The sequence below is a fragment of the Felis catus genome, chromosome E1 (assembly GCF_018350175.1).
Source record: "Felis catus isolate Fca126 chromosome E1, F.catus_Fca126_mat1.0, whole genome shotgun sequence".
Taxonomy (NCBI): Eukaryota; Metazoa; Chordata; class Mammalia; order Carnivora; family Felidae; genus Felis; species Felis catus.
This window is the reverse complement of record NC_058381.1, coordinates 10,858,815-10,881,285: the sequence shown is the minus strand read 5'-3', so window position 1 is coordinate 10,881,285 and position 22,471 is coordinate 10,858,815. Positions and strand designations below refer to the sequence as shown.

At 54.2% G+C, this 22,471-nt stretch overlaps 1 protein-coding gene across 3 annotated transcripts in view; it reads left to right on the top strand.

Moving 5' to 3' along the window:
- The window catches only part of EPN2 (epsin 2), an 85,932-nt gene that overhangs the window by 30,526 nt on the left and 32,935 nt on the right, over positions 1 to 22,471 (top strand). For 2 of the 3 annotated variants that reach the window (XM_023244546.2, XM_023244545.2), the window contains exons 2-3: positions 9,165 to 9,929; positions 12,077 to 12,247. In XM_023244546.2, coding sequence (XP_023100314.2) covers positions 9,335 to 9,929; positions 12,077 to 12,247 — 766 coding nt within the window. In that variant the 5' untranslated portion in view covers positions 9,165 to 9,334. The remainder of the gene's footprint in view (positions 1 to 9,164; positions 9,930 to 12,076; positions 12,248 to 22,471) is intronic. The other variant, XM_023244547.2, reaches the window with a different exon arrangement.

Here is a 22,471-nt window from a genome sequence, read left to right as displayed (position 1 = left end):
GGACAGTGATTGGAGAAGAGGGTGCAGCACATGGTGACACAGAGTTAACCTTCGAGTCCTGTCCTTCCTCAGGGTAGCCCCGGGCCCTGATTTCAGAGAATCTGGCCTGTCCTTTCTTTCCGATCGCCCGTCTGCCGAGGTGAGCCTGTCCTCTGGTCTCTGGGGCCCTGGCTTGACCCCCACCCCCGGCCGGCTGCCTGGGGTGGGGGATGGGGACCCAGGCCCAGCCTCGAGGGTCAGTGGACATCAGCCATCACTCCCTGACAGTCCGCGGAAGTAACTCCCCAGCCGCCCACGGAAATTGGCCTCGTTGCTTCACAGCCGCTGCGAGGGGGGGCCCGACTCCTGGAGCTGCTGCTTTAAGGGCAGAGAGAGGTGAGCAAACCAGTTGTTTTCCTCCTGGCTTTGGGTTTGCTCTTGCAAGTGTGGAAACACGTGCTCCTTTCCCGCAGGGTTCCTCTCGGCCAGCATCTGGAGCTCCGTTTGAGGAAAGTGGTAGCTCTCTGCTGTGCCCGAAACCAGGCCTGTGGGGTCCTGGCCCCGGGGGGGCCCATAGTTCACCCCCACGCCGCTCCCGCTCTCTCGCGCTGGCTCCTCGGGAGACGGCCACAGCCCGGGACTTCGTGCCATCACAGCGGCCAGCCAGGGCTAAATTAAGCACAAAATCATGGGAATTCTAAATTTTCCCATGCAGCTCTGCATTTTTTTCAGATGTCTCAAGCTGGAAAATTGTACTGATCAAAGTATAATCCATAGCTGGGCCTGCCCCATGGGGGTGGGATGGGTGTGTGGAGCCATCAGATGCCCCCATGCCGTGGTTCCCAGTCTCTGGGTGGCATTGCAGCCAGTTATTTGTGGGTATTTCTAGTAGCACAGTCACAGTGTGTTAGAAATAGAGACTCTCTGGCCCAGGGGTCACACACAAGCTGCCTTCCTTGGAGGAGGGAAGGGTTCTGAGGGCTATTCATGCCTCCAAAGGAAGCCCTACCGTTTTGCCCACCATTGAGCCCCACAGGCCAACAGAAGCATCTGCCACTAGGCTCGTAGCCAGAGTTCTCACCTCACAGTCAGTGACCTGTGGCTGAGCTGGTCAGGGCTCCCCCTGACAACCACGGAGGTGGCAGGGAATTGAGCCATTTGTCAGAAAGAGGGTCTTGGGAATTGAAGGGTTTAGGGAGAGCATCTGGTCTACCCCATCATTTAAAAAATTTTTTTAAATATTTATTTTTCAGAGAGAGAGAGAGAGACAGAGACAGAGAGAGAAAGAGAGACAGCGTGAGCAGGGGAGGGGCAGAGAGAGAGGAAGACACAGAATCGGAAGCAGGCTCCAGGCTCCGAGCTGTCAGCACAGAGCCTAAAGTGGGCTTGAACCCATGAACCACGAGATCATGAAGTCAGACGCTCAACCGATTGAGCCGCCCAGGCGCCCCTTGGTGTGATTTTTTTAAGAATGCTGTCAATGATTGGTCATTTGCAAAACGACTTTGAAGAGTAGAAGAGAGGTGGGGAGCATTAAAGAGTTCTTTTCTCTTTTAAAATGGCATATTTATGCCTTGCCCTGGTCCAGTTGTCAAGATTTTGATCCTTGACCCTCCCGGTGAGAGAGCCACAGCTCAACATACCCCGTCTCCTAAATCGGGGAGTGAAACTAAGTGGCTGTGTCCGATGGCCAGAGTGGAGCCAGAATGGCTAGAGCAGCGCTGACCCTGGCTCACGTGATCTTTAAAAATGACCGCATTTCAACACCCATATAATCTGCACCCACAGGCTGCTCTTCTCACAGACTAAGTGGTCGGGGCACGCTGGCAAAGAAAAAGAGAATTCCTCATGGGTGTTTTCAGTACTTTAGAAAACTTTAGAACAGGTAAAGCCATAGAAGGCTATCTGACTTGCTTCAGTGACTGTCAGATCCTGGCAGAGGCCGCCCAGGATGTTCTCCGGTGGAGGACTGGCTGCCTGGTGGGAGGAGGGGCACTGCCCAGCATTGGGGCGGGAGTCCTTCATTTCCACCTGGTGGTAGGTTAGCTGACACCCCCGTGGGGCTCTTCCTCCCCTAGAAGTGAGAGCGGAGAGGTGCGTGGGCAGTTTAACCTGACCTGCTTTATCATCTAGAAGTCAAGTCTAAAATGTTTGTTTTGGGGGCACCTGGGTGATTCGGTTGGGTAAGTATCTGACTCTTGGTTTTGGCTCAGGTCACGATCTCATGGTTGGTGAGTTCGAGCCCCGCATCGGGCTCTGCACTGGCATTGTGGAGCCTGCTTGGGATTCTCTCTCTCCCTCTCCTCTGCCCCGCCCCTGCTGTGTTCTCAATCCCTCTCTCTCTCTCTCTCTCTCTCTCTCTCTCTCTCTCTCAGAATAAATAAACATGAAAAAAATTTTTTTTTTCATGTTTATAATAATCCTCCTTTTTGGATGGTGATATAAAATTTGATTTCTCCATTCAGTGAAGAGAACACTTCTTTTTTGGCTGAATCTCACCGTTTTTCTGGTGAACGAAAAGGGTGTTTCTCCCCCCACCCCCTTTTCCTTTCTCCCCTGTGCATGAGCAGTAGTCATTAGGCTCTGAGTTACTGCTAGCTTGGTTGATGCAGGGTCATAATAGTCCTTTCTCTTTAGGCTGAAATGATTACTGTGGAAAAGAATGTGGCACTGTCCATATTGTCCTAACTGGACCGTTGTCTTCTGGAAAGCCGGCTCAGTTTGGTCATGTGAGCCGTAGTCTCAGCCACCCCCTGACTGAGCCTCCTTGTGATGGTCGTGGTACCCTTTTCCCCAGTAGGAAGGTGGAGATGTTTCCTCACTCGTGGATTGCACGCAGAGGAGAATTAAAGCCAACTAGTCAAGGCTTGCAATGTGTTTCACAAACTTTTGGTGTCTATGAGTGTCATGCGGTGACACCAGGGCACTCACTCCAGGATACTCAGAAATCACCCCGGGAGCTTGGTCAGGGTGTCGCCTCCCAGATATCGTGTGTCTGGAGCTTTTTGAACAGTCTCCGCAGGGGCTTCTGGAAGACGGCCGACGGCGGGCCACACCGGTGTGCCACAGCAGGAACGGTGGCCGTACCCCCTTCCCCAGCTCTCCCTGTCCTCTGCCTCGAGAACAAAGTGCACGTGAAGCCACAGGAGGCTGCCACACACAGACAGTTTGAGCCCTCATCTGAGATGATGGTTTTCGGATCAGTTCACTCAGCCGTGTCTGTCGATCGAGACTGGGTCGTCACAATTGGCGTTGGTTGACCTGCGGCTGTTAGGTTTTGGGGAGCAGGGAGAGACCCTTGGGGCTATTCCCTCATAGCTGGTCTTGCCCCCCTGATGATGATCCCTGGTCCCTGCGAAGCCACTGCCAAGATCTCTTTAGGGATGTGGCGGGGACCTCGGTGGGCAGGGCATGTGTCCTCGGTGGGCAGGGCCGGCCACGCCCGCCTCCGTGACGCAGCAACGCAAGAGCGGCCCAGGGAGCTCCGGGCTCTGACCGAGGCCCCACCCGGGCTGCGCTGGGTAGGGGAGAGAGCCTCTTCTTTCTTTCTTTCAGCGACTGGGAACGCTAGGTTTGGAAGGAATTTCCCCACCCAGTTGCACAAGCCCTTGGAGCACATTTTTATGGAATTCTTCCTGCCTCCAGGGGCACCGCTCTGGCCTCGGAATGTTTGTTTGTTTATTTAGTCTTGTTCTTTGGCTATTCCAGTCTCCGGTGCCTCTTGGATCCTGGTTGTGTTTTCAAGAACGCCACGGTTTGTCTCGCCCAGCTTGTCCCCGGCGAGTGTGACCTGACCGTCGGGCTCTCTTACTTTGCCGTCACTCTGGAAGAGACCTTGACTGGTGGCCGCCTGCGTTTTGAGGAGTGACGAGCCTCCCCGGGAGGGACGCGGCTCCTCAGTCCGCCTGAGGTCGTGGGTCAGGTGTGCCTGGGGAGAGTCTGGTTGGTGTCCCCGCACGTCTACTTGAAGCCCCGTGGGGGAGTCGGGGTGGGGGGCACTCACTGTGCGTCTGGTGTTTGCCCGTTGCCGGCTTTCCTGCTCTCAGGGCGCTCCTCGCGCTGGGCTCGCTGTTACGGGTGACGGCACACGTTGCTGTAGGTTACAAGTGACCACGCAGGCACCTGTGTGGAGGAGAGATGGCTTCGAGCACAGGTGGACCCAGAGGCTCCACCCGTGTTGTGTTGTCTTGCTGCCCTCCCTCCCTTTGCTCTTTGCTTTCTTCCCTGTCCCTTCAGGTCTAGGGAACCCCTGGCCCTGTGGTGGCTTCCGGCAGCTCAGCCACCTTCTGGCTTCCTAGCACTTCAGAGCCACCCAGAAGGGTCTCCGGACAGCCCAGTCTGGATGGCCCACCTGCCGTGATGCAGCCACTGTGGTTGGGGGCCTGTGGCGCTCTGACGGGCAGAGCCTGGGCTGGACCTGCTCCTGGCCGCTTCCCCCTTGGAAGACCCAGGATCTTTCTAAGACAAGAGGAAGTGGATGTTGCATAAGCAGAAACAGTAGGTTCCATTTCCAGGACAGAAAGGAAAGAGATCTTTGGCTTAAAGAATCTTCTCCGATACTGGGGCCTAACTGTAGAAACATGAGTGTCCCCTTCTATACTGGATAGACTGTTGGCTTTTGATGGGGGGGTTCCCCAGAACTCTCAAAGGCCTTTTGGAAGGCCTGACAGAAATGCGCATTGCCCACCATGAGACTTCCCCAGGGCAGCTGAAATGTTCAGTTTCTTTGCCGTTTGTTGGATTTGATCAACTCAGTGAGGTTTACCTCTTGTGCACCAGAAGCCTTGATTCTTAATAAAACAAATTAGTACATTTTCAAAGTAGGCTAGTCATGGCTGGGGCCGGAGTGGGGAGGTGTGGTGGGAGCCCCGTGTCATCTCATCCAGGGTAACAAATGGACATCCTTTGGCTCCTGGTCAGCTGTTCTGTAGATGCAGAAAAATTTGTTTGCTTTTTTTTTTTTAAGTTTATTTATTTATTTAGAGAGAGAGAGAGAGAGAGAGAGAACGAGCAGGGGAGGGGCAGAGAGAGAGGGGGAGAGAGAGAATCCCAAGCAGGCTCCCTGTTGTCAGCACAGCGCCCAATGTGGGGCTCGATCCCACGAACCGTGAGATCAGGATCTGAACCCAAATCAAGAGTTGGACGCTCAACCGACTGAAACACCCAGGCACCCTAAAAATTTGTTTACTTTGAATAGAAATCTCAACTTGGCTCCATTCAGAAAATATTGAAAGTCCTAACAGAGTTGTACAAACTTTACCACTTATAGTGCAATAGTTTAAGTCGTGTCTGATAACAGAATTCGATTTCTGAAGCTCTTTCTGATTACTGATTTTTTTTAATGTTTATTTACATTTGAGAGAGAAAGAGAGACAGAGAGAGAGGACAAGTGGGGGAGAGACAGACAAGGATACAGAATCCGAATCAGGCTTCAGGCTCTGAGCTGTCAGCACAGAGCCTGAGGCGGGGCTCAACCTAAGCCATGATGTCATGACTGAGCCACCCAGGTGCCCCATCTAATTACTGATATTCTGATGGCATTTGTCCCTTGAGTTGTTGGTATGTAATTTATGGAAATAAGCCCTCCCCCCATTTTGCCATCTTGGTCTAAACCTTTAACAAAGTTTATTTTTTCTTCTTGTTTTGACAATCCCCATCGCCTCCTACCTCCTGCCTTCCCCATATCTGAGCTCAAGCTCCTTAATAAATGGGGGTATATGAACTGACCACGGCTTCCTAGGCTTGATTGAAGAGTCCCACGAGGTCACAGATTATCCTGTACTAGTTAGTTCAGGCTCAGCAAGCTGGAAGCGGAAGAAAACTAGCAGATGAAGAGGGAAGGTTTGGAAGGTGGACCATGCGTACTGTTCAAAAAAGCAAGAACAAAACAAAACTTAGGTTCTGGAAACACTGCAGGGTGTATATTTGAAGATGCGCTGTGTTCGGGGCCGGTTTTGGGGAGGGAGTGCCTGGCAGATGTTTGCCTGGAGAGGAGATGTTTAGGTGTTGACTGTCCAATCCTGAGGTTGAGGGGGAGAAGTTTTGGAATGGGGAGAGTGAGGTCTGAGGTCCACATGGACAAGTGCGGTAGGGCCCCCCAGGTCCCCGTCCCCAGTTGGGGCCTCCTGGGAGATCCGGGGCTGTGGTCCTGCAGCCCACTCGAGTGTCGCTGGCTTCTCTCACGGCAGGAATTGGAAGGGTCGGTCTGCAGAGTCTCTGGTGAGGCGTGCCACCCGGCTGGCCTTGAACATGGTTTCTTGGAGGCGCCTCTGGTGTCCTTTCTCCTATCAGGAATTTTGTATCCCCAGGTCTCCTCATTCTCACCGCGTGCCCATCCTGAAAGCACCTCTTATCTACGGCTTTACAAAAAAGGCAGGCAGCCATTCAAATTATATGGGCTTTCTATATTTCTCTGACTGTAAGAAATGTTTTATTAGCTTTGCCCTTCTTAGAGCCTAAATATTTCAAAGCGACTGCTAACAGATGTCTTTGCAAGTTGAGCCTGTTAGAGAAAACCCCTGCCTTGGTCTCTGCAGCCCCGGTTTCTCAGCTCCTTCCCCAGCCTCTGTCTGGCAGGGCAGGAACACTCCCCGCCCTTGATCGGAGGAAGTGCAGCCTTTTCTTTGCCGCCAAAGGCCTAGGAGGCTTGGTGGGTGCCCTGGCCAGGCCTCCTGGCCTCTCCCTAGGAGGACACTGGGTCCAAGGTGGCTGGACTGGAAGAAGGGAGCAGAGCCGGGGCGTCATTTCTTCCTCAGGAAATTGTTTTTGTTTTGTTTCTCGTTGTGTTTCCAACCATTTGAGGCCTTCTTACCAAGACCATTTGCTCTCATGCTCAATCAAAGCTGCTTCCTGACCTGGAGGAAGGTGGCCGAGGACCTCTTCAGCAGCGGATTCCCACGCCTCCTGCCTCCCTGACAAGTGGGAAGGTCGTACCTGCCGCGCACCAGATGGAGTGACAAACGGAGGGGCCCGGTGGTCCCTGGCACGTCACCGGGCCCCTGGGCGTGAAGTCCAGCTGAATGTTACTACTGATTTTGACGAGTGTTTGTACTTTAAGCTGAGGGATGCTCATTAAAAATCAAAGTGTTCCTTTTTGCTTTTGAGGCCTGCCCCATCCCTGGCAGCAGTGAATGTTGCTGTGAATGAAAAAGCCTAACTAAATCAAATGTGCAGGTCACCGTGAAAATTTTTATCCCTGGTCCTTTGACAGGCTTTAGAGGATTTATGAGAGCTGGCCAGATCAGTGGAGAGGCAGAATATGCCTGCCTTCTGCTGAAGCCCCGTTCTGATGGGGACAGAATTCTTGGCATATCTGAGGCTGGAGAGAAGGCCTTGTTAGCCATAGAAGATGTATCGGTTGTCACCAGGATAAAGTTTCATGAGCTGTCCCTTATTTGTACGGTTACATGTGATCAGTGATCATTGTGTTTCCGGTGGTTCTTCCCTCCCCCTCGCCCCTACCGCATCTCTTGTTTGTTTCTTTAGTTTTTTTGATGTGCCCATTGCCCACGTGAGGCTTTAGATGAGGAAGGTGAGGGCCATCCGTTGTTTCTCTGGCAGAAGCAGCCCAACAGCTGCAGCAGCTCGTGGGGAGGATGGTGGGGAGGACGGGGAGGACGGGCCACTGCAGGAGGAGGGGGCAGGGAGCAGGTCCCGGCCGCACCAGGCCGCTTTGGTGGAGGTGACCTTGGTTAGCTGACCCCATGACTTCAGGTCCTCGGGTTCCTCACCTACCTCACCTGGAGGCTGTTCATGACCATTCAGTGAGCTAGAGCCTGGCCCAAGGCTGCCTTGGCTGCTTCACAGCCGGAAGAGCCTGAAGTGAGCCCGGTAGGTGGTAATGGGGGGTGGCAGAGGGAGGGCACTTGTTTCGTGTCCAGGCTCCAGCTGTGCTGCTCTGGAGTCTGCTGGACCTCAGTTTCCTCATTTTACCGATGAGGAGTAATTTACGTTATCACTTCCTCCCACCCTCTCAGGTCTCCTCAGCTTTGAAGACACACTGGGAGTTCTTTCTGGCGGAAATTCCTTCCCCTGCCTGCCTTTGCAGCCCCCAGCAGCCAGCTGAGTTGGTCGTTCTGGCTTTGCATCCTCAGATCCTCTGTGCTCACCTCCAACCCCTGCCAGACTGGCCTTCCTGAGGAGAGGGACACTTTTTAATCTGTTCTGTAAATTTATTCAACAGTATTTATATCCACGTCGGGCACAGTGTGGGAAGCTGGGTGGTTGTTGATGAAAAGACCACACTCACTGACCAAAGCCCATCGTCAGAGATGTGGGCCTCACTCTAGCCCAGTAGATGTTTCTTCTCTGGAGAGGGGGGACACGTGTGTCCGTGCCACGGGGCTGGGTGGACCCATTAATGTGTAACCTTGGGCCTCAGTTCTGTCCTCTGTGAAATGAGGGGATTGGGCTAGAACCAGGTTGTATTAGCTCAGGCCAGATGCTGGAGACTCTGAAAGTCCACTGGAGGGTCCTGACTGTGCTTTAGAAGAGTAGTTGGAAACCTTTATAAGAAGTCAGGAGAAAAGCGGCGCTCACAGAAAATTCCCCAGAATTTAGAAGCACGTTGGACCAAAGCCAAATGTCGAGTGATTCTTAAAGGCATAGATAGCACCTGACCGACTCAGCACAGTGTGTGACTCTTGATCTCAGGGTTGTGAGTTTGAGCCCCACATTGGGTATAGAGATTACTTTAAAAAAAAAGGCATAGATAGACATTTTGGGCGGGGGGGGGGGGTAACATACACCTGAAACAAGTCTTTTCTTGCTCCCATAGGTAATTTAAAATTTGTCAGGACCAACTTCCCCCAGCGTTATGACTGTTCTCTTCTTTCGCCAGTGAAAATACAACCCACAGAAGAGCCATGCCAGTGGAAATGTTTTGAAAATAGAACAACTGTTACAATGTTTACTTCCCGTCTTCCCAAGGCTTAAACTTGAGTTTAGGTTGTATTCATTATTAACTTGTAGTATTGATCTTGTCGCAATTTTTTTTTTAAAGGTGGCTCTGTCTCCTCCTAGGGAGGCTGGAGTATGTCCACACCTCCCCCAACCCTCCTGACTGCCCCCCCACCCCCACCCCCCGCCGCCAGACCTCAGTACCTGCCCTTTCCAGAAAAGGCCAGAGCCCCCTACTCTCTCCGAGGCATGCGTGCTACAGTGAGCGTGTTTCTTTCTTCCTCCAGGTCATGGCTTCTGGCTTCTCGGACCCGAGGCTCCAGCGGAGGACATGACTCTCAGGGATCCTACTCCAGATCTGTTGCGGAGACTGAACCTTCGCAGGGCGCGAACTCGCCCAGGACAGGAGAATCTCTCTCTCTGAAGGGCTCTACGATTGTCGCCAAGAAAAGTAACGATGGCGACTTCGTCTATCCGACGGCAAATGAAAAACATCGTGAACAATTACTCGGAAGCGGAAATAAAGGTCCGGGAAGCCACCTCCAATGACCCGTGGGGCCCGTCCAGCTCCCTGATGACGGAGATCGCGGACCTGACCTACAACGTGGTGGCCTTCTCCGAGATCATGAGCATGGTGTGGAAGCGGCTCAACGACCACGGCAAAAACTGGCGGCACGTGTACAAGGCGCTGACGCTGCTGGACTACCTCATCAAGACGGGCTCCGAGCGGGTGGCCCAGCAGTGCCGCGAGAACATCTTCGCCATCCAGACCCTGAAGGACTTCCAGTACGTGGACCGCGATGGCAAGGACCAGGGCATCAACGTGCGCGAGAAGTCAAAGCAGCTGGTGGCCCTGCTCAAGGACGAGGAGCGGCTGAAGGCCGAGAGGGCCCAGGCTCTCAAAACCAAAGAGCGCATGGCCCAGGTCGCCACCGGCATGGGGAGCAACCAGATCACCTTCGGCCGCGGCTCCAGCCAGCCCAACCTCTCCACCAGCTACTCGGAGCAGGAGTACGGCAAGGCCGGGGGCTCGCCCGCCTCCTACCATGGCTGTGAGTAGTGGAAGCGCCCCCCACCCCTTGCCAGCGCGCTGGGCCTCAGGTGGGGTGGGCGCCCTGGGGCTGAGCGAGAGCTTGTATCTGTCCTTCGTTCTCAGCTCCCTGCAGCCTGCGCGGCACCGCCGGTGGTCTGCACCGGGCCACGGCGACACGGGGGCTTGGTCCCTTGGCTGCTCTGCCTCCGGGGTCTCAAGACCCTCTGCTGCTCCGTGGTGTGATTCGGTACATCCGGGCAGGGCCAGCCGGCCCTCGGGGAGACGGTCTGCCCCTTTCCCCCACAGGGAAGGGCCGGAGTGAAGCGACTGGCCTGCCCCACAGACGGTGGGAAGTTGACTGTGTTTGGTAGGTAGGAGGAAACGAACTTTCTTTCTCGATGATAATCTCGTTTCTTTAATCTCGTTAAATGTTTGTCTAACCACTGGGCTGCGGGTCTCCCGACCCGCTCAGCGTGTTAGTCTACCTCAGCGTCCCAGGGGAGAGAGATGGGATGTCTCTGTCTCCCTTAAAGAGGGAGGGAGAAGGCAGAGGCCTCTGCAGGTGCCAGCGTGAGCAAGGCCCCTCTTTGGACATGTGGGCGAGCGCTCTCGGTGATTTGCTTTTGCATGGCTGGGTCTGTGCTGGGTGGGGCTGCTCTGTTTTCTCATTTTGCATGTCGGATTGTGCTGGGCCTTTGCCCAACATTCGGACGAGATTTCAGGGAACAGAAGTGGAGTTCAGGGCCTGACGGAAGCTGGTCTCTGTGAGCCACATTGGCGTCCTGGGCATTCACTAAAAGTGGCCCCGGGAACAGGCACCCTGCTGCTTTCCCTGACGCTGTGTCAAGACAGGTGGCCCTGGTGGCCTGTGGGGGCGCAGAACTTGTATCTTACGGCTGTAAAAACAGAAGTGCATGCCCCTACACAGCTTCTCGCTTTGGTATCGGTAACACTGCCAGCATAACACCAGCCTTTTTTATTTCTTGCACGTTTTTTTTTAATGTTTATTTTTCAACGAGAGAGAGACAGACAGAGAGAGAGACAGAGACAGAGACAGATCACCAGTGGGGGAGGGGCAGGGAGAGAGGGAGACACAGAATCCGAAGCAGGCTCCAGGCTCCGAGCCGTCAGCACGGAGCCCGACGCGGGGCTCCAACCCACAAACCTTGAGATCATGACCTGAGCCGAAGCCGGACACTCAACCAACTGAGCCACCCGGCCACCCCGTTTTTTTCTTTTTTTTTTTTAAAGGAAATTGTTTGTAGCCTGACAAACGCCTGTCGGTCTTTGTGTGGTCATTGGTTCTGCTGGCCGACCACCTCCTAACGGCTCCCGCCTGCAGGTGTCAGTTTGACGTTGTCCTGCCGCCAGCAGCATTTTGAGAAATGTGTCAAATGGGAGATTTGTGTACCAAAGCCAGACTTCCTGGACTTCCCTAGGAATTCCAAATTATGACCGAGCTTGGAGAGGTTAGCATTTTTCTTGTCCCTGTTTCTAGTCGTGGCTGTTTCCCTCTCAGTTTGAACTGCCCTGCTGAAGCCTAGTTGTGACCCTCGTGAGACCGCACGAGAAGGAAAGCGGCCTGCGTCTCCAGAAGTCTCCGTCTGGGCCAGGTTCATCACCAAAGTGGTGACGATTGCCCTTTAAAGGGAGAGCTCGTTTGTTGCCCTCATGGAGCCGCCCCACCCCCCAAAAGTGCCCGCTGTGGGTTGAGCTGGTCTCAGGCTGCCTCGGCTTCCTGCCTGGGAAGTGGACGCGCCTGTGCTCTGCAGCCACTGGGAGCTGCCCTTCTCGCGACGTGCCTGTTGCGGCCATTTTTGCCCAGAAGCCAGAGGATCCGAAGCGAGAGCTAGAATAGCATCCCGTCCATCAACAGCTTGTGGGACGTTCCCCGTGCGGGAGCCGGGGGTTCGGGTCGGGCACCGGTGGCAGGCCCGCCGGCCTTCTGCTGGCCTGCCGGATGCTGTCACGGCCCCAGCTCTGACGCTTTCCGGTTCCCTCAGACCTTGAGCTCGAGCTGCATGTTCAGGGTCAGAATGTGGTCAGCGGGCTGTCCGCCGCCCCCGAGCGCCACGGGCCCCGGCCCCGGCCCGCACCGTGCCGCTCCCACTCCCTCTAACGGCGTGTCTCTCTCTGTGTGTGTGTGTGTGTGTCCCTGCCCGACAGCGCCCGAGGCCTCGCTGTGCCCCCAGCACCGCGCAGGGGCCCCGCTGGGTCAGAGCGAGGAGCTGCAGCCGCTGAGCCAGCGCCACCCCTTCCTGCCGCACCTGGGGCTGGCCTCCCGCCCAAATGGCGACTGGTCCCAGCCCTGCCTCACTTGTGACCGCGCAGCCCGAGGTGGGACGGCGGTTTGCTTTTCTCCTTCCTGGAAACGCTGGGCGGCTTGCTGGGGGTGTGCTTGTTGTGTGTCAGTACAGCCAACTCTCTCCCTGTCTCCTCCCCGGCCTCTCGGTCCACCCTCCCGCGGACCCAGGGCCCCCTTTTTCCTGTCACCCTGAGAGCCCCCCTCGCACCACCACGTGTCACTCGCCAGAAGTCCTGTTGCGATTTGGGCGAGGCATGGGGTGACTGTCCGTGCTTTCCCTGTGTCCCCACGCCCTGAAAATTTGGACGGGGCCCCGCTGCCTGCCAAACCCTGGTGTGGTGGGGGCCAGACACCCTTTGGCTTGTTGAGCCAGAAGGGTGCGGCTTAGATCTCACAGTGGTGGGCAGACCCGAGGGCCTCGGCGGACGCTCGTTGGAAGCCATCAGCCTTGATGCAGTGATATGTGCCTTGGTGAGGACAAAATGGGATTGTTTCTGCTTCTCAATTAACTGCTGCCCTTCCCGAAATCCCCATTACCGTGGTAAACAGAGAGTTAGCTGTACTGTCGATTCTAGGTCACAGTGTTTGAAGATACCTAATTCAATGGGTAACTAAACGCGGGGCTTCTCTTTTGACTAATTAACAATGTGTCCCGGTCAGAGGCTGCAACTATTGCAGGTTAAACCAAAAGCAGATTTTTTCTGTTGCCTCCAAGAAACCGTTCTCAGTCTGATCAACCTTCGGCCCGAGTGCCCCGCCCCCGCCGCCCGCCCCCCACGCACAGAGAAGACAGCTATTCTCGCCTGTTCTTACTCGAAGGGGCACCAACGGAGAGCCTCTGTGTGACCTCCCCGATAAGGTGGCCCGCCTTTATTCAGCCCTGGAAACAGTTACTGTTCATTCATGCCTCATCAGTATTACAGCTTGTTTGACTCGGGTATTTGTGTGGTCACTAGCTTTAGCTCTGGGAGTTTCCTTTGTGCTCCTGTCTTCCCCTAACAGCGTGTGTAGGATTTTGTGAGGAGGACCGGCTTGGCACTCTGCAGGATGAAAAGGTCAAAAGTGTGTTTTGAAGGATCATCCAAAGGCCCTTGGGTTGCACACCGTTTCTTCCACCAGATCTTTGGCGGCCGTTCCTATAGGCTCCCAGTGCTCCCCCCAGGACTCCGGGGTCCCCCTTTGTTTTTCCCGGATTTCATTCAGTAACCGGGAAGGTGTGTTCAGAGTCTTGCACCAGCTCTCCTGGTGGCAGGTTGGCTCTGCTGGGACATGTGCATATTAAAATTAGGCCGCTCTGCTGCCCACCTCTCCCGCTGTGGTCCGGACCACACCCTGCGCCACCAGGCCAGTCTTGTCCCCTCTGGTTCCTTCCGCCTGGGCGCCTCCCCTGCACGCACACATCTGGCAGGTTGCTCGAGGTGCCCGGTCCATGTGGATTTCTCTTCTCCTGCAGCTCTGGTAGAAATTGGGGCTCAAAATGAGTAGGTCTTTTTGGCAGCTTCTCGTGTCCCAGAAGAGTTTGGGGCAAACAAGTGTCACACGGTGCCACGTTCCGCCCTTCAACTGGTTAGTGTGTGCGTCCCTCTCCGTATCTCACACGCTGCCCATCCTTAGGCTGCTGGAGAGCACAGCAGGACCCCCGCCCACGACGACTTTCTGTCCGTTCTTAGCACCTAACAGTGTTCAGTGCAAGGTAAGTGCTTCACGTACGCACGTCGGTGGGTTTGCTTTGAGCACGCCGGCTTGGGATCTGGCAGTGGAGGAGTCAGACGGACACCGGCTGTTCGGGAAGTGGTGGTCTCCTGAAATGCAGGCCGTGATCCTGGAGGAGACGTGTGGGCGGGGCACACTTAGGACCCCAGACCCCGCCGAGGAGGCCCTGTGGGCACGGGTGCAGACTCAGTGTGGGGCAGGGGAGGCAGACGGCTGAGAAAGCCCCTTCGTGGGAGAGCACGCACTGCGGGGAGGCTTTCACTGCTGGGTGGCTGTTCTGACCCACAGTAATCATGCCGGTGTTTGAGGAGACCGTCCTTCCACGAGCCGTACCCACCCGATCCTCTCTGTGCCTCCTTCCTCCCTTTTGCCTCCCGCATACATCGGCAGGTCTGACCTTGGAAACCTCTCAAATTCTGTCCTTCCTCTCTAGTTCCATGACCTCAATTCAGTGTCTGCTTTCTCGCTGGTTTCCTTGCGGTTAGCCGCCCTCCCCCCCCCACTCTTGTCCACCTTCCATCTTGAGAAATGAGACCCTGACCCTGGGTCTTGGGAGAGAGCCTCTAGATTCCAGGGTCCAGGCCAGAGCCTTTGACACGGCAGACAACTCCCCTGGGGGTCCTTGGCTGCCCTCTGTCAGCCTAGGTGTGCGGATGTCCACCTGGAGGCAGCACTCCAGGTTGTCTCTGCGAAGCCTGCCCCATCTGCCCTCTGGCTCCCACATTCCCTCCTTCGCTCAGCAAGTATCGAGTTCCTGTCGTGTGCCCAAGCGCAAAGCAGAGCCCTCCGCCCCTACTCAGGGGAAGAGAGACAATAAACGTAAGACGCCATACAGGATATTATGTGGTGAGTGCTTTGGAGAACGGCAGAAAAAAAACCAAACAAGCATGAGCATGCCCAGCCAAGCCTGAGGAGTGGGGAGGGTGGTCTGCAAGTGTTAAGGAGGGTGTCAGGGTAAGCCTAATTGAGAAAGTGATGTTGGAGCCAGGGTCAAAGGGGGATGAGGAGTGCTCGAGTGAAGGCTGCAAATGCCCTCAGGTGGAGTGTGCTGGGGGGCGGGGAGGGGGTTGTTTGCAGACCCGAAGGGCCAGTGGGGCTAGAGCTGAGTGAGGCGGAGTGGTGGGTGAGGCCTGCCCCGAGGCTGGCGAAGGTGGAGGGCCCTTCTCAAACTGCCTCTGGCAGGGAGCAGTTCTTTCAATTCCGGATCTGTCTCAGACCGATACTTTTGTATCGGCCTGTGGATGTTGTAGCTATCTCGGATTGCCCTAAAGGTTTCTAGCCACTTTCTCTCACCGGACTTGCTCCTCTGGCTCTGTCCGAAACCAGAAACCAGAAACCACGGTCCTTATCCAGGTGGGGGGTGACAGTCTGTGGAGGCCTGGGGATGTCTTACAGGAGAGCCAGCAGGCTTGCTGGAGGACTGGACGCGGCGGTGGGGGGGGGGGGGGGGGGAGAGGAGTTGAGGACTGCCGCCGGAGCAGCCCGGGGGGGAGGGGGGGGAATGCCGCTGCCATCATCCGCCCACCGCCGTGAGGGTGGCTGTGAGCCGCGCGGCTGGGAGCAGAGGTGGGGTTATGCTCTGGCCATGGCGAAATGTCTACTAGACATGCAGGTGGAGGTGTGGGGAAGGTCTGAGAAGTCGAGGGCTTGGGGGAGAATTCTGGGCTGGCAATGGCTTCACCTCTTTGGCCTCACCTGGCATTCATGTTTCCTTCACACTTGTTGTCATCCCTGGTGCCCCGCTGCCCTCCCCGCCCAAGGCTGGGCCCTGGGCTGGCGCGCGTTGGCCGTGTATGTGATTTTGGCACGTAGCTGGTGCTCAGGACTGCCGTGTGCAGGGGAGGCTGTGGGGCCCAGGGGAGCCTTTCCAGGCTGAGAGGTTGGGGTTTGCCAGAGAGCACCCAGACAGGGCAGCTGGCTTGGGCGGGGCAGGGGTGAGCCACCTGCCTGTTGTTACCCTCCCTCACCCCCTCCCCCCTGCTCTGTCCACCCTCTACCCTTCAGCAGGCAGTGGAGAAACTGCAGAAGTTCTTGGGGTGGTGGGAAACCACATGAAAGGTGGCGTGGCGGGGGGGGGGGTGGCTGGGGGAATCGTCCCCGTGAGTCTGGGTGGAGACCTGAATGTAAGACTGCCACTGTCCTCCAGCAGGCACACCCAAACTCAGGGCAGGACCTGCCGCCTCCCTCATCTGTCCTGTGGATGGAGGCGGGTGAGGGAAGGAAGGAACTCCCAGCCCGTACACCCCCAGAGGCCGGGCCACACTTGCCTTGCTCCGGCATCGTCCTGTGTTTGGTACCTTGCGTTTCTGGGTGCGAGGCCAACCACTAGCATTCCCATTTTTTTTTCTCTTTTCTTTTTTTTCTTTTCTTTTCTTTTCTTTTCTTTTCTTTTCTTTTCTTTTCTTTTCTTTTCTTTTCTTATTAATTTTAAAGTAAATCTCTTTTGAAAGAGAGAGCATGCACACAAGCTGGGGAGGGGCAGAAAGAGAGGGAGAGAATCCCAAGCAGGCTCACGAACCGTGAGATCATGACCTGAGCTGAAATCAGCAGTCGGGACACTTAACCAACAGAGCCACCCAGGCCCATCCAGCGTTCCGGTCCTTAGACAAAGGAAGGAAGAAGGAAGGAAGACAGAGTAGAAATGCTTGTTGCATCAGAACCAGAGTGGGCAGTTCTGTGTTCGCACACGCCACCTGGGGCCAGGTCTCGGGCTGACCCGATGGGTCCACTGTCTTGGTGACCCCTTGGACGCTTGGGCTGGTGGAGCAGCCCCCCTGCGATGTGGCTGGGCTCTGCTCCCAGGAGAGCTTCGGGGCTTGCCTCAGGCCGGCCCTTCTTTTGGGCTGGGAGCTCCTCACGCAGGGCTGCACCGCCCCCCAGACCCTGTGGACAGCGACTCACCAAGTGATTACCAGAGATTATGAGCATTCCATTTATTTGCTCTGCTTCAGACTAGAAAGGATTGGAGTTGGCTTACAAAACACATTCGATACCAGAGGATTAAATAGGGGCAAAAGGAAAATAAAATAAGGCCAGAGTCACACATAAGTGCTGGAGACGGATCCAAAATTGGCTTTGAACTTCTCAGCCGCCAGCACCAAAGAGGGCGATTTCCCTTTAGTTTCTGGACAAGAGTCTGGGATCCGGATGACGTCCAGGGAGGCCAGGTACCCACCGTGCAGCGGGGGGAGCGGGGCCTAAGAGCAGCCTGCACAGGCCTTCACGGGGAGCACTTGATCCTGACTGCATCCCCACGGCTGGACCACCCGAGCCTGTCCTGAGCCCTACCCCGCTGGCCTGGTGTGAATCCGGGGGAGCTTGAGGTGTCCCCGGGACTGGAGGGTCGGTGTGGTTATCTCCCTCCACGGTGCTCAGCCATCCTTAAGCCCATTAGGGAGAATCTGAAAGCATGCGTGTTTGGGAGGAGCCCAGGGGCACGGGCCTTCCCAGAACTCTCCAGGGAAGCTGGTTCTCCACAGCAGGGAGCCTCAGGGGTGAACCAGAGCCCCTGCGGCCCCTGCCCTGCCAGCCAGACTATGGGAGCCGAGCGGGAGCAGGTAAACACGTGCGTGCACACAAGAGGACATTTTAATAAGGGTTAGGCATCTGAGAAAGGGAGGAGTCCTACACAGGTCTCCTTTTGAAAACTTGGAGATGTGCGAGTATATAATCATAATACGTTACTGTTTTTTAAAAGCTACAAACCCAGCCCGCATGTCCCTCAGAAGCCCTCGTGGGGTGTGGACTTGGAAGGAGCCTGGGTCAGCCCAGGCCCCCTGAGAGGGTGGGAGGGGGAGGGGAGCTCTGAGGTGCAGGACTGAGCGGCGCTGCCCAGGCACGGAGTGGGGGGACGTGCAAGGGCCTAGAGGCGTTTGCTGGCTGCCAGCCAGGTAATTCCCCAGTGTCGGGGAGGCCAGGGGCAGCCACCCGGTGAAGAAAGTTCCCGGCCCTCAGGGGTCCCAGCCCTCAGCGGCAGAGTGTTTTTCAAGAGGGACGGACTAGGAATCTGGTGGGAGACGGGATCCACGGGACTTCCCTTTTGCTGGGGCGAATATGTCCTGTAAGTCACGGGACCCCTGATCTTAGGCAGGCAGGCAGGCAGGCAGGAAGCCCCACGGCAGAGGCCGGTGCCAGGCTGGCAGCCTTAGCTTGCTCTGGAGTTAATCCCTTCGGGTGGAGGTAGAAGCTCAGAGGAGGCTGGTCAGTAACGTTGGCAGACCCACAGGGGCGGCCGTGTTGCTGACACATGACCCTGGAGATGTTGCTTCTTGCCACAGGGGCTGGGTCCCAAGTGGGTCTGAATGTGCCGGGTGAGGCTGTCCCCCTAGTGGGCCGTTGCGAGAGACAGCCGCAAGGTGAACTTCCCACCTGTCTGCTTTCCCCGTGACTGGTCCATCTGCCGCTTCGACCTGCCTGAGGAGGTGGGCGGGTGCTCCTCAGTAAGGACACCCGAGATGGCCTGAACGGAACCCACTGTGTCATAAGTGGTAAAGCTGGGATTCCACCGAGTAGACGAACGAACATACAGCTGCACTTGTTCCAATCATAAGATCGTATGGCTCATCCCATGTAATGCTTTTTTCTTTTATGGTTTAAAAAAAAGTGGATTTTTTTTTTAAACATTTATTCATTTTTGAGAGACAGGGAGAGACACAGCGTGAGCTGGGGAGGGGCAGAGAGAGAGGGAGACACAGAATCCGAAGCAGGCTCCAGGCTCCGAGCTGTCAGCACAGAGCCCAACGCGGGGCTCGAACCCAGGAACCACGAGATCATGACCTGAGCCGAAGTCAGACGCTCAACCTACTGAACCACCCAGGTGTCCCTCTTTTATGGTTTAAAAATTTTTTTTTTTCATATTTATTTTTGAGAGAGAGAGACAGAGCGTGAGCAGGGGATGGGCAGAGAGAGAGGGAGACACAGAATCTGAAGCAGGCTCCAGGCCCTGAGCTGTCAGCACAGAGCCTGACGTGGGGCACAAACCCACGAACCATGAGATCAGGACCCGAGCCGAAGTTGGACGCCCAACCAACTGAGCCACCCAGGTGCCCCCTTCTTTTATGGCTTTTAAAAGCAGGGGTACCTATCTCGACTGTTACATAACGGGGACCCAGATTTTAAGGAGTTCCTGTGATTGTCAGAGAGTGTAACATTGAAACACAGCCATCCGAGTTGCTGATTGGGGATTATCAGCTAAGGATCAGTGTTGTCTTGTGCAATAGAACGTTGAATTATGAATACAAAATTTGTATCTGTTTGTCTTTTAAAAAAATGTTTTTTAAAATTTATTTATTTGGAGAGAGAGACAGACAGACAGCAGGAGCGGGAGAGGGACAGAGAGAGGAAGAGAGAATTGCAAGCTGGCTCCACACTGTCAGCACAGATCCCGACGCAGGGCTTAAATCCACAAAACTGTGAGATCATGACCTGAGCCAGAACCAAGAGTCAGGTGCTTACCCAACTGGACCATCCAGGCACCCCTCTGTTTGTCTTTAAAGCAGACTTTGTAGTATAGGTAAACAGCGTTGTTTATAAGCTCATAGTAAGTGGAGTATGAAACAGGGACAAGGAGCTTTAAGTCAAGGTTGACAACAGTTACACAGCTGTGACAGTGCCTGGGTCATGGCTGCCCAGTTCCGTAGTGGCTGGCTTCAAATGGTCCACTTCAAGAGGGCATTTAAAACGTACTTAAGTAAAAATAAGAAGGAAGGTCTAAAGATAGATTTTTTTTTTTTTTGGTATGGCAAAACAGACTGTATGATTTACTTATACCCCCTGTATATCATGTTCCTCTCTTTTATTGTGTTCACAGTACTTTTTACTACTTGAGTTATCATTTATTTCATTCTCTTTCTGTCTCCCTGCACTAAAACACACTCCAAGAGCAGAAGCCTGGTCTGTGCTCAGTGCACAGTGCCTGACCCGGGGGAAGTCGTTCAGTAAACACTTACTGAATGAACAGATGCTAAATAAACCTTAATCTGTCTTCCTCCCTTCCTCCCTTCCTCCCTCCCTCCCTTCCTTCCTTTCTCTCTCTTTCCTTTCCTCTCTTCTTTTCTTTTCTTTTCTTTTCTTTTCTTTTCTTTTCTTTTCTTTTTTCTTTCCTTTCCTTCCTTCCATCATTCGTTCCTTCCTTCCTACCTTCCTTCTATCCATCTTTCCGTCCATCCATCCATCCATCCATCCGTCCGTCCTTTCTTGGTATTTCTGTGTTATGCTCATCTCTCTTGGTGTTCTGCCCCAGGCATAAGCATTAGTCTCTTGGAAATATATTTTAGAGGCTTTTCCAGAAATAAAGAGACACTTTACATATCTGTGCAGTTTCTTGGTGCTTTAAGGTTGAGTTTAGCAACAGTGTAATTCATAGATGCTGGGTTTTGTCTATTAATAAAAAACTGTTCCTGGTCTTGCTGGCTGCCTTTTTTTTTTTTTTTTTTTTCCTCTAAGCCACTTGCCCTCAGGCCGGCTGCCGAGAAACTTTTAAATGTTCCAAAACATCCCAAAGCCTGGGCTGCACGTCTGACCAGTGAAGTCAGAACCTCTGGGCTGGGCCCAGGCTTCACAGCGTGCGCCCGGGGCCGGGCACTGCGCCTCCAGTGGTCCATTCCGGGTCAGTTTTTGTTCAGCAGAAGCCTTCTGTTCTCCCCTCTCTCCAGCCGATGCCCAGTAGCGGTGCCCTTTGAGAAAGTTACAGTCGGCAGGCAGAACTTTCAGCAGCTGGAAATTCATGGTGCCGATTGAATTAGTCTCCTCCTGCCGACAGCTTAGTCCAGCTGTGGGGAATAACCTGCACCCTTCAGACCAGCTCCCTGGTGGCCCACTTCTCCAGTACGAACTGGTAAGCCCAGGGTGGACCTGAGCTGAGGACCTGCGGCCATTTCATTATAAAAGTAACACGTGTCCATTCGTGTTCGTGTAGAAAGTGCAACACGAAGAAGACAAATATCCCCTAATCTTATTACAGAAAGACACAGCCTTCCTTTACACGTTGGTACATTTCCTTTCGGACTTTTTTTCTAAACATTTTTTGTTCCAGGAGTGCATACATGGTAAATGCAAGTTTGTGTCTCTGGGTTTTGTCTCATAACATGGTAACAGAAGCGCTGTCTCCCTTCCTCCCACCCTGTGAACATTCTACCAGCTGCACTCAACATTCCGCTGGGTGGAGCTTCCTCGCTCATCCCGCCCGATGCTGGACCTGCGTTAACTCTTCTGGCTAACGCCAGACAGCCCGGCCATTTTCAGTGCCAGGGTCCCACTCCCTGGACCGTGAGCACAGGAGGCTCCGAGCCCCCCGGTTGTGCGGTTTTGTTACGACCATCTTCCTGTGGGCAAACAGGTTCCTAATCGGGAAAGGAATTGCGGGCCAGATCAAGACCCACATCCCCCAAAGGCGGCTGTACTGACATCTGGACCGCAGGTCTGAAGACCGCTCCGCGAAAACAGAACAAATCTAGCGTTTTGTGTTCTGCCCAGTATACAAGCGTCACTCATAACCACATGACATTTGCAGAACACAGTTTTCAAAACATTAAGTTTGTTCGCTTCCTCATTTCGTAAGTCCCGTGGGCCAGGGCCGGCGCTGAGTGGTGAGGGGCCCATAGCGGTCGAAGCCTTGTCCCTCGTGGGCTTCCGGTGTAGGAAAGGCAGACACATCTATGGGGCACCTACTACAGGGCCTGGAAGGGGCCTGGGCAGGCGGTTTCAGAGCTTCGTGGCCATCTAGCTGTTCCAATGCTGTGTGTGGTGTGACGGGGCGAGCTAGCGGCGGGGGGGGGGGGGGGGGGGGGGGGCTGTCAGCGCTGGCCTCAGGGATCCCTGTGCAGTGGCTACAGAGGGTTGCCCTTCAGCTGACTCCTTAGGCTGCATTCCCATGAGAAATAATAGTTAAGCAGTCTGATCTTTTCACCTAACTTGCTATGTGCATTTTCCATGTCGCCACAAAGTTACTCTTACTCTTAGTTTCTTTCTTTCTTTCTTTCTTTCTTTCTTTCTTTCTTTCTTTCTTTCTTTCTTTCTTTCTTTCTTTCTCTTTCTTTCTTTCTTCCTTTCATTCTTTCTTTCTCTTTCTTTCTTTCTTTCTTTCTTTCTTTCTTTCTTTCTTTCTTTTCCTCCTTCCTTCTTCCTTCTTTCTTTCTTTCTTTCTTTCTTTCTTTCTTTCTTTCTTTCTTTCTCTTTCTTTCTTTCTTCCTTTCTTTCTTTCTCTTTCTTTCTTTCTCTTTCTTTCTTTCTTTCTTTTGAGAAAGAGGGAGCAAGTAGGAGGGGCAGAGAGAGAGAGAGAGGGAGAGAATCCCAAGTGCGGAGCCTGATTTGGGACTCCAACTCCTGAACCTTGAGATCATGACCTGTCATTGCTGCTAGTTTTAAAGGTGAAACCTTGGGTAGGTTACTTCACTCTGGCCAACGTAAGTCTTTTAATTGGTGAACTAGGGATAAGGGTAGTCTCTCCTGGATTATGGCGTAAATTACGTGTGCTAATATATGCTGTGCACATACGGCCTTACACAAAGGAGGCGTGCCGTAAGTGGATTGTTATGATCAGAGTT